Genomic DNA, 11844 nt, shown 5'->3' with positions numbered 1-11844 from the left:
TTTAACCTATGTGGAAATTACATCACATAAACTTAGACATAATCTGTCAAATCACATTTGGTTCTTTTCTTTCTCAAGTGAGAAATACAATTACATTTTCTTAACTGATGTACACAATCAGCAAAATAGACCATTGGAGAAAATGCAAAATCTTCAAATCCAACAACTAAATTCTCTGTTTTTCCTCTTCTATTTTGAGGCTAAAACTATCAGACATTACAGAAATACTCATATGCCACACCAACAAGTGCTAACCTACTCCTAATTTGCCTGAAACTTGCACTCATGTCAACATGCTGCCACTGATTTTCACTTGGAAACTGGGACTATAGAAAAATTAAGTCCTCAATTGCTCTACTTAGAACCATTCGGTGAACGGTCTTTCAGCAACTCAACAACCCGTCTCATAGACGGTCTGCTGATGGGCAATTCAGCAGTGCATGACAAAGCGATGTTCAAAAGCTTCTCTACCTCCTCGTAACTGATGGTGGAAGTGTTCATCCGGGGGTCTAGTAGTTGATCCAAACCGGCAACATATATGCCATTTCCACTTCCTTGAGCTGAAGATGATAGTGCAATCTCCGTTACCCACTTGACGATGTTCTTGTTCTCACCAAACGAGTTGTCATTTGGCCTTTTGCCAGTGATTAGCTCCAATAGCACTATCCCAAAGCTATAGACGTCGCTCTTCTCAGTGACTTTCATTGTGTAGGCATATTCTGCAAGATGTTTAGAATTATCAGCAATGCCTGAAAATTTGACAAGAAAAAAGATAAGGCTAAGAGATCAAGAATTCAAAACTCACCTGGAGCAATATAACCATAAGAACCGGCAACACGGGACATGACTTGATCACCCTCTTTCGAGTCCTGTTTCAGTATCTTGGCTAAGCCAAAATCAGACACTTTCGGCCTGAACTCTTCGTCCAACAATATGTTGTTAGACTTAACATCCCTGTGAACGATTGCAGGCACGCAGTCGTGATGCAAGTAGGCGAGCCCTTGGGCCGCCCCCTTTGCAATGGCGAACCGTTTAGGCCAATCCAACAGCACTCCGCCGTTCTCTCCATACAATACATCCCCCAAACTCCCGTTCTCCATGTAATTGTAAACCAACACCTTAAAATCATCACTAATGCAACTAAACAACAATCTTACAATGTTAGCATGTCTAACTCTTCCCAACGTTTCAATCTCCGACATGAACAATGCCTCGGATTCTGCTAACCCTTTTGGCTCCCAAAGCCTCTTTGCTGCCACGGTCTGCCCACATTTCAACTTGACCCGATAAACCCGACCTGATCCTCCAGATCCAATGAGGTTTTCATTTTTCAATGAGGCCAACACTTGTTCTTCATCTAATCCGAACCTCTGAAAAGCTGTGATCTTCCAGGACTTACTACTTCTACTACCGAAAATCATTAACTTCTTGGTTTTGATCAAGAGCCAGAGGAGTAACACCACAAGTATTACTGCTAGAGCTGAAAGAACTGCCACCATTACCAAGCTTACGGATTTGGATCTCGAGCAAGGAGGAAGCGGCCTAAGATCCGAACTACACAAATCCGGATTGCCCATTAGACTTGAGAGGAAAAACTTAGTATCAAAACCAAGTGGCACTTTTCCTTGGAGCCTATTGTTGGAGACATTGAACTCATTAAGCTTGAGTTTTGTTAATTCAACTGGAATTTGCCCAGAAAGCAAATTGTTTGAAAGATTCAAGAATGTTAGCACAGGCAAATCACCCAGCTCCACCGGAATGTTGCCGGAAAAATGATTGTCCGACAAGTCCAACTCCGTTAACTCTCTCCAAGCTGCAATGCTTTTCGGAATTTCACTGGTGAACCTGTTCCCCTGAATGTGAAGCTCCTGTAACTTGGTCAGTTGAGTAATACAAGGAGGCAGCTTACCATAAAACCGGTTCCGGCTTGAGTCAAATTTCTTCAGCTCTTTCAAATCGCAGATTTCTACCGGTAATTCGCCTGAAAAATTGTTGCCAGATATTAATAATTGTTCTAGGTTTTTTGCACTTGAAACTGACGGCGGAATAGATCCTTCCAATCTGTTGTTAGAAAACTCAACATGTTCAAGTCCGCTAAACCCCCATAACCCATCAGGTACTTGTCCAGACAGTTCGTTTTCTTGAATTCGCACGTATATTAAACCACTACATTCGCCGTATGACTCTGGTATTGTACCTGAAATTCTGTTCCCGAAGATTATAAAAAACTGAAGCTTCTTTCTGTAGCACAAATTCTGAGGCAATGGGCCTTCCAAGTAGTTGTTGGAAACATCAATCTCTTCCAAACCCGAATTCATACCCAAAAATTCTGGTAGAACACCCGAAAGCCTGTTATTAAACAGCCTCAGCTCGACAAGATTCGGGTTTAGAGCTAAAATCTCTGGAATTTCACCTTCCAAAAAATTGTCATTGAGATGTAACGATTCCAGGGCGACACCTGCCAGACTTTGAGGTATTTTCCCTGTCAGGTTGTTTTCTGAAGCATCGAACCGGAGCAAAGAAGTCAGATTCGAAAAAGCATCTGGCAATTCACCTGACAGTTGGTTTCCATACAATTCAATCTGTTCTACGTTTTTCATCTTCCCAATGCTATCCGGGATTCTCCCGACGAGACCGTTATGCGAAATGTCGAAGTCTTTGATAGAAACAAGATCTCCAATAGATTCAGGAATTTCTCCGACAAGGTTTGTGTATGTCGACACCAGCTTCTCAAGTTTCGCCAGGCGGCCTATGTTCGGCGGCAGAGGACTGGGGCGGAAAAGATTTACTGACAGCACTAACTCAGTTAACTCAGTTAAATTGGTCAAAAATTCCGGGATCGACCCGTTTAGCAAGTTTGAACCCAGATTCAACACCCGGAGTCTTGGCAAATTAACAAAACTAGTCGGGATTTCACCCGAGAAATTGTTGTAGGAAAAATCAAGGGTCGTCAAATTCAGAAACTGCACCGGGAACTCGGGCAAGCTGCCGACAAAATTATTGGACGAGAGGTTCAGAGAAGCGAGACGAGAGCACAAAGAAATCGAATCAGAAGTAATGCCTTCGCCGAGACTATTGAGGGAGAGGTCGAGATTTCGCAGGGAAGAAATCCGGCAAAAGTCCGCTGGAAACTTCCCTGAAACGTTAACTCCGGAGAGGTTGACGGAGACGACGTTGTTGGTCTGGCCGTCACAAGTAATGCCCGTCCAGTTGCATGGAGAATTTGGTGATGATTCGATCCAATCCCCGAGCTTTCGGAGCGGGTCTTGGAGCTGGCCGTTCTTGACCCGGAGCAGGATTGCAGCGTCCCTGTTGGATGAATTTGTCGGAGGAATGAAGCTGATCAAGAACAGCGCTTTTACCAGAAGCAGAAGCTTATGTTTGTGATAATTCATTTCGGCTACCTGTGGTTGAGGAATAGAAGAGGAGAGTTAATGCAAGGAAAAGGAATGGGAATTAGCGACTTTGTGAAAGTCATTTAGAGTTGAGTTACACTGTTTGTGTGGGGCTTTTAGGACAGAACTGTTTGTGGATCACATGAAAATGCTGTTTATGGATAGGTATTGGTGGGACAGGCGATGTGTTTTCTAGAAATAAGATGACTGATATTTTTGGTTTTATTTAAATGTCTAGAAAATTTTTAACTTAGGTTGGTTTGGTTTAAATGAGAAGAAAAATGGAAGTGAAAAGAAATTCTAATCTAGATTAAATTCAGTCGAATTTGAACCAATCATATGATAAGTACAATACATTTATCGTGTGATTAGTGTACAGTTCAGGAAAAATTATCAATCACATAGCAAGTATAATACATTTGCTTTGTGATTGGTTTGGTTCGACTAAATCTGATTCGGGTAAGAATTTTTTTGGGAGGGAAGTGAAAGAGGGATAGGAGGGAAAGAATAATAGTGTTTTTTTAAGTTGTTTGGTATATTGGAAGGCGAATAAATTCCAAATACTTCCTCTTGGTACGAGAAAAACAAATTGACAAAAAAGAAACTAATTTTTATAATTTTATTGAATAATCATTCTCTTCATTTTGTATTTGAAAATAAATGAATTAATATTATACTAATATAATTTTAGTATATAAAAAATTTGAAAACCTTATTAATGAAAATGTTTATCAAATAAGAAAAAGAATATTTTTATTAACAAAAATACTATCAAAACGACTATTGTTCATTTAATTAAATAAAAATTGCTAACAATATTTTCCACTAACGAATTCGAATTCACACATCAGCTCATTTGTTGGTACAAGAAACAAGTTTATATATCATCTCCAGATGCATTGAAGAGGCATGCATTTTCAACGATTTTGTTATCTTTTTTCTGGCAATTATGTAAAGCTTTACAAGTGGAAAGAAAAACAGAATTGGAGGAAAATATACATATAGATAGATACGGGTAATAGAGAAAATAAAAATAAAAACTGCACTTTTTAGCCTTATACTTTACTTTTCCGCCCAATTTCAAAAGGAAACAGAAATGAACTGAAGAGGAGTTTCATTTACATTGAGTTTTACTTCAACTCCATCTCTTCCACTTAGCCAAATACCAAACTATCTCTATACATTTATCTTTTCATTCACTTATCTTATACTCTCACTTTTCGCCCCAACCAAACACACTAGACTAATAGTTCATCTTGTGCAAGTGAGAAAAAAAAAAGGAAAGTGAAAGCAAAAGAGGAGCATGAGGAAAAAATAATAATTTTCCTTCAGGTATAATTGGAATGGGAGTAAATATCAAATGTTTCACTCGTTGGCACGAGAAAAATAGATTGAGAAGAAAAAACTATTTTTTGTAATTTTCCATATCTTCATTTTGTTCAGAAAATAAATAAATTAATATTATACTAATATACTTTTAATATATAAAAAAATTAAAAATCTTGTTAATAAAAATATTTTTCAAACAAGGACAAGAATTTTTTTGTTAATAAAAATATTTTTCAAACAAGGACAAGAATATTTTTGTTAATAAATATATTTTTCAAACAAGGACAGGAATATTATTATTAATAAAAATATTCATCAAATAGTTTTTCAGCGATTTTGTTATATTTTCATTACTTTTTACTTTCCTTTGTTTTATACTCTCAATTTTCACCTCAACCAAACATGCTCTAAGTTCGGTCATATCTGAACTAATTAATAAATGTAATACACTTATCGTGTTATTAGTATACAGTTAAAAGAATGGAATAAGTATACTCTCATCCTCTGAAATTTGGTACAATTATATATAAACCATTGTGATTTAAAAAATTACACCTAACACCCTGAGGTTTGCTCCCATTTAACAAATAAGACTTTTCGTTAGTCAAAATTCACTGAATTTACTTATATTAACTGTATAACAAGAGCATTATATTTATTATTTGGTTATGGAACAATTTAGAAATTTCTCGTGGTTTGAGAAATTATTATTAGTACCTTTGACATTGTTTTCGTCTAATAAATAAATTTTTTCATTAATCAAAATTCATCAAATTTATTGATACTAGTAATAAATAAAATTTTATATTTACCCACAAATTGACTTGGTACTAACTTATTGTAGGTTAAACAAATTCTTTTATAACCAAACTACTCTTACAAGGGTGAAGATATACATTCTCACATGTATTAGCGTGTGAATGTATATAAGGTAATTTGGTTAGAAAATTTTTTGTTTAACTTACAATAAATTAATAATAAAGTAACATGAGGACATATGAATTTTTATTCAATTTATTCATTGACATCAGCAAATTTAGTAAATTGTGACTTTCGAATAATCTATTATTAGTCAAAAATAATGTTAAAAATACTATATATAATTTTTTCAAGCACATAAGGCCTATATATAATTATATCAAATTTGAAGGAAGAAAAGTGTAATTATTTCTTAAATATACTACAATATTTGTAATATTACCAATAATTGATTGATGACCACTGTCCTGTGAAATTTCCTTAAAGTTCAGTATATAAAGTGGAGCTCTAAATAATAGTTACTGGGGTCCACAAATATGTGTGGGTAGACCCGACCAGTCAAACAACGTATTCAAAGTTTGGGGCTGAATCCAAATTAATTCTAAATAATAAAATTGGTGCAAATTAATATGTTATAGGCTATATATTATGTATTTTGCCATTATTTATTACTTATAAAAATCCAAATATTCATTAATACTTAGTTATATTTTTTTTCTTTGACCCCAACACCCAAAAAATGGGGCAAGAGAGAACATAAAAAAGTAATAATTAAATAGTTGAGCTCTTGTAATTAACAAATGAGGACAAAATATACAACATACGTGTGCCGAAAATATAAAAATTTACATAAATCGTGTGAGGTAATAATAGAGCAAGGCGTAGGACCTTTTTCAGTGTAAATTATGATGAGCTCATTTTAAATTTGATATAATTATAAATATTTTATTTGAAAACTACTAATACTTTCTGCTTTTAACAACCATGTAATAATTAGTCAAATCTGTTAGTTTTCATTTTTTTTTATGGTGAATTGAAATAGGTTCTTGTGTATTATCAATTATAATTTTACTTATTGTTTAAATTTTTTTAAATTATTTTATGGACTAAGTGAAAAAAAATATAATTATTTATAAAAAAGAAAAAATATAGTATGGATAAAGTTGATAATTCAAAACCTCCATAAAAAAATTATATAATTTTATCAAACATTACGAAATATTTATAATTTTTCAAATAACGAGAAAACATTTAAAATTATATCAAATTTTAGAAAAACTCGTTGTAATTTACTTTTTTTTTTCTCCAAAATATTAAGATGTGTTTTAGATTTTTTCTCTTCTTCTTAATTTAAGGTATTTTGTGCATATATATATATTGATTTTTACATGAAAATAATTTGGATTTAACCCTGAAGCATCGATTACGTAAGTATATTGTAAATTACGATTTATGAAAATTGAAATCACTTTATTAATAAATCCATTAGAATTCACACACTTCCTCAACTCAAAATATTATATAATTAGAATTAATAAAATATAGTGCGCAGGAAAAGAGCTGAGGAGATTTGAAAGAATCTGAGTTGAGAGAGAGTGTTGAGCTACAAAGTCGCAGGCCCGGCAACGAGTGGAGCTCGAGTCGAGCTCGAGCTCGACACTCTGTTCTCGAGCTCGACAAACAGCAGAACAACCAACAACAGAACAGCAACAAGCAACAACAGAACAGCAAAACCAGACTTTTCATTGGTGATCATTGGCAAAAGCAGTTCCAAATATTTTTAGTTTGTAAAACTTCTATAACTTTAGTTTGTAAGATAAGATTTTTAGGATATTTTGCACCAGTCAATTGCAGAAGCAACCGCGTATCAACAGAGAAAGAAGGATTACCTGGAAGCCGCACTCGTCGCCGACTTGCCTTTCTTGTTGCCGTGAATTTGGGGGATGGGGTTCTAAGAGATGGGTTTGGGGAAGAAAGAAGAGAGGGGAAAGAATGGAGGTAGAAAGAGAAAGAAAAAGGAAGAAGAAACGATGGGGAAGAAATAAGAGAGGGAAAAGAATGGAGGTAGAAAGAGAAAGAGAGAGAGAGAGAGAAAAAAGAAGAAGAAACGATGAAAAGAAAGAGAGAACGATGGGGAAGAAATAAGAGAGGGGAAAGAATGGAGGTAGAAAGAGAAAGAGAGAGAGAGAGAGAGAGAAAAAGGAAGAAGAAACGATGAAAAGAAAGAGAGAGAGGGGTTTTTGACTATTGGTATTATTATTATTATTATTATTATTATTATTATTTTAAATTATGAGATCCAATCTAAAATTTTTATATAGATATAGTTGAAATTAATATATGTTGACAATCTACAAAATTTATATATTTATAAATGTTAGTATAACATTGATATAACTATCATCTTATATTATTGAATAACATGGGTTAATCGGACCATCAAAATTCAGATCAGACCGTTAGATATGATAAAACTTACAAAAAATACGTTTGGTAAAGTTTTAGACTTATTGGATATACGGATGTCGAGATATCGTACTCGAAACATAAGAGTAATCATTTAAGACGGTGTATCGTTGAATCAGGCCATGTGATTTTAAATCATACCATCTTGGACACAGTCTAGTATATATTTAAATTACGTATGAATCAGGTGCCTAAATTTTAAAATATCGTAATTATTTGATTAAATTTTTCAATCTCATTATATAATAATAAAATAATAATTAGAATTGTTCAACCATAATCATCATTATTATTATTATTATTGTTGTTGCTGTTGTTGTTATTATTATTATTATTATGATTTCTAGATTAATTCATAGGAATTACTAAATTTTAACATAAAAATTTATAAATAATTAAAAATTATAAGTGAATTACTTGTCAATTTATTAATATTAATATAATACAAATATATATTAAAATATAAAACATAAAGTTCTATATATCATAGTAAATAATAATTTTAATTATAAAAATATTATAATTTATTAAGTTGATTAAATTTATTTTTGTATAAAGATTAAATGTATAAATAAAAGTACTATAATTTCTTATTATCCAAAATAAAATGTATGATATTGATTAATAATTATAATATATGGTCAATTTAAATTATAAAATTGAACAAATATTAAATATAAAAATAAATATATAGAAAATTCAAAAATATATATTAAAAAAAAAATTCACCAGCTCACAGCCTCCAATGAGTTAGAGCTCGAGTCGAGCCGACTCGACTCATCTGTCACTCCGGGATGAGTTTGAGCCCTTAATTTGGGTGTAAAGGGTAAATAATTGCATTTTTCTCTAGAAGAGGAATTGGATTTGGATGTGCTAATGATTTATTCCTCGACTATTGGCTCAAAAAGTAAGAACAACATTTTTTCTCCGCCAAAGTGGGAATCCACTCCACACCATTTTACTCCCAATTATTACCTCATTTAGAATTTTACAACCAATTAAAATGTTGAGGTTCATTCTTTAAGGTTGTTCCTCAAATTAACCATATTTTAGATTGTATGTTAAATTCCTGCATCTTACAAGTACAACGACCAAGTACTACTTAAATTAATAGAGTCGTTCGAGATAAATAAATAGATAAAAGAAGTCAGAGTCCATAATTTAGAATGGGATGTTGGGGTTATTTATAAAAATAATCCATTTGAACCAATCATATTAAAATAACGTGGAACGTTACTAAATTGTAGAGTTGAGGTAAATGATGATGTTATCAGCACCGACTGGACTTAAGCTGATGTCTGCAGATCCTCTTAGTGTTTAGTAATTTTCGAAATGTTTAGACCTTCTGCGAGCTTTCTGATTTTTTGTTTTATATAATGGTGGAATTTTGATCTAATTCGAGGTGGCAAGTGAGCTAGCAATCTCGAACAGGTAGGGGATATAGTTGCCCACGTTTGATGAAGCTTGCAGTTGACTCAAAGAGCGACTTTTGATTCGGAATAAGAGTTCTCCTGAAATGAGTTTTGTTGAGGTCGCCCTCAACTAAAACCTCCAAATGATTAAGTTAGTTCGTTTGGATTTATAATGAAATCACAGAACAAGATCTCACAATCTTAAATGCATATTTGTCTTATGGAACCCCCCAAATATTTATGAGTCCATATTTTACTGTCCATGTGGTCCACATGTCATATTGCAACGAACCCCGAATGGGATGAAAATCAACAGTTGGCATCCCAAGTAACCAAGTCAGGCAGGTCGGATCAAACCCGACCCCTAATAAAAAGACAGGGATCATCATCCTGTTTGGGTTTTCATAGTTTTGGAGGATAAATCTGTCTTTACAGGAGTTTTTAATTGTTATTGTATAACCCCCATCAAATTCTGTGACAATTGTTATGTGACTAATAATTTTATTTTAAATACACATCAATCATATAATCAATATAATATATTTATCAAATAATTAATTTAAATTTAAATCAAATAGAATCAGATTCATATCAGAATATTCCAAACTAATTCGGAAACGTGGGAACAGGAGAAAATTTGGGAAAAGTGTAGGAGTTGCTTTGCCGGGATTCCAAGTTAGAAGGCAGCAGTAGTTCAGAAAGTGGGAAGTAAAGCACAAGGAATAATTATAATATGTGTGTTGGTGAAGCCTGGAATGTTAGTTATTTCAAGTGTGAACTCAAATACTTTCAGCACCAACTTCTTAGAATTCAGACATTAAATGACAAAGACTAAAATAGACAAAATCAATTATTTGGTTACTGGCAAGATGTGCTGTCTGTCTGCCTTCGCTTTAGATACTGCACATGTAAATCAGTATTCTCATACTCTAATAATGCCATACATGTCATATTCCTATGTCGTCCTCAACTCTCCTTTCAAAATTTGCCTAAAGTCTACTATACTGTCCAATTCTTTCCCAATCAATGTGAATTTTTTTTTCAAGTTTTTTTATTATTATTTTGGGTTGGCATTTATTGTTAGTTATTTTTCTTAATTTAAAAATAATTATAATTTGTCAGAAATTAATAGTTCAGTCGAAAACGCTCGTAGAGAAACAACCACCTCCCGTCGATTGTCGCCTTAATACAGTACTTTACGTTGTCGATACCTCAGCGCACGACTATAGTTGGCTACTATTAGTCGACGTTATATACATTGTAAGTTAGTTAACATTAGCCCGTATCGACTATGCTTATATTTTCAGTCGACAACACTTACAAAGACAGAACCACCTCATGCTTTGTGATGCTTATGTGTCTCCTTACAACTATAATTGGCTACAATTAGCCAGTGATATATGCATTCAGTAGACTAGTCGACACTAGCCTATATCCACAATATTGTACGATTTTAATAAAATTTGAGTTCGCAATATTCTAATTGCAAATTGATAAACTACCATTGTTATTGATGGATATGTACAAACTATATCCATCCAAAATAGAAATAAACTAATAATTAATTAGTCTGACGCCTTGATCATGGGCACCAAGACAACATTAATTAAGTAAACAAAATGTGTGTATTTGGAATTTTGTTTTAGTCGATAAACTACTGGCCTGTCTCTGTCCTTATGGGACTCGCATTACTTAAATTATTACAACTTTGCTAGCTGTGCTATTTCGTATTGAACCAACTCCAACAGTATAGAATACAGTAATCTTTTGCCTGTTTCATGTCCAAGTGGATGGATATGATATTTCCACATATATTTTTTAATTATTTTCATTAGCACATCTTATTAATCTTTTTTTTATATATAATTAAAAGATTAAATTGGAATAAAATCATTACAAATATTCCAATTAAAGGGATCTAACAGCCATGTAATGTTAATTATGTCAAAATTTGTTAAGATAATTGTCTAAATTGATCACTATGACTCCATTAATATATCAATAAGTCAAGCTCAACCTTCACTGAATCAAGAATTATCAATCAGGTAACGTCATCCCATAATATACTTACATAAGCAAATTTGTTCTTGTCACCAACATCCAACCCAACCTTCACTGGATCGAACATTATAAGTCGGCTACTGCCAGCCCATCACCTTCATAAACAGAATGTTCTTTCCGTCAAAACTTGTTGAGGCATTGCCCAACTTGATTAGCGTTGTAACCCCACCACTATACCAATAAATCAAGCTCAAGTTTCACTAGATCAACCATTATAGGTCCCTCACTTTCAGTCACTAATACATGCTAGTAATCGGAGCACACTACACTCTATTTGTGTAAATAATTTAAGTTTTTAATACATTTTATTTAATGAAATAAAAACAAAATTGAATAATTAATCAACATTGGTAAAATAAATTAAAATTTTAAATGTATACCAATAAAAAGTTATTAATAGAACTAATTAATTAAGAGATAAT

The 11844-nt window shown here is 33.1% G+C and overlaps 1 protein-coding gene across 1 annotated transcript; it reads right to left on the bottom strand.

Annotated features, from left to right (window-relative positions):
* Positions 1–7564, bottom strand: LOC105158565 (LRR receptor-like serine/threonine-protein kinase HSL2). Its single transcript, XM_011075354.2, has 3 exons — positions 7373–7564; positions 806–3404; positions 1–719 (listed from the first exon to the last, which is right to left on the bottom strand). The coding sequence occupies exons 2-3, from the start codon at positions 3393–3395 to the stop codon at positions 355–357; spliced, it is 2955 nt and encodes a 984-aa protein (XP_011073656.1). The 5' UTR covers positions 3396–3404; positions 7373–7564; the 3' UTR covers positions 1–354.

The sequence above is a fragment of the Sesamum indicum genome, linkage group LG3 (assembly GCF_000512975.1).
Source record: "Sesamum indicum cultivar Zhongzhi No. 13 linkage group LG3, S_indicum_v1.0, whole genome shotgun sequence".
Classification (NCBI taxonomy): domain Eukaryota; kingdom Viridiplantae; phylum Streptophyta; class Magnoliopsida; order Lamiales; family Pedaliaceae; genus Sesamum; species Sesamum indicum.
Note: the sequence above shows the minus strand (reverse complement) of the source record. Positions and strands in the feature narration are given on the sequence as shown.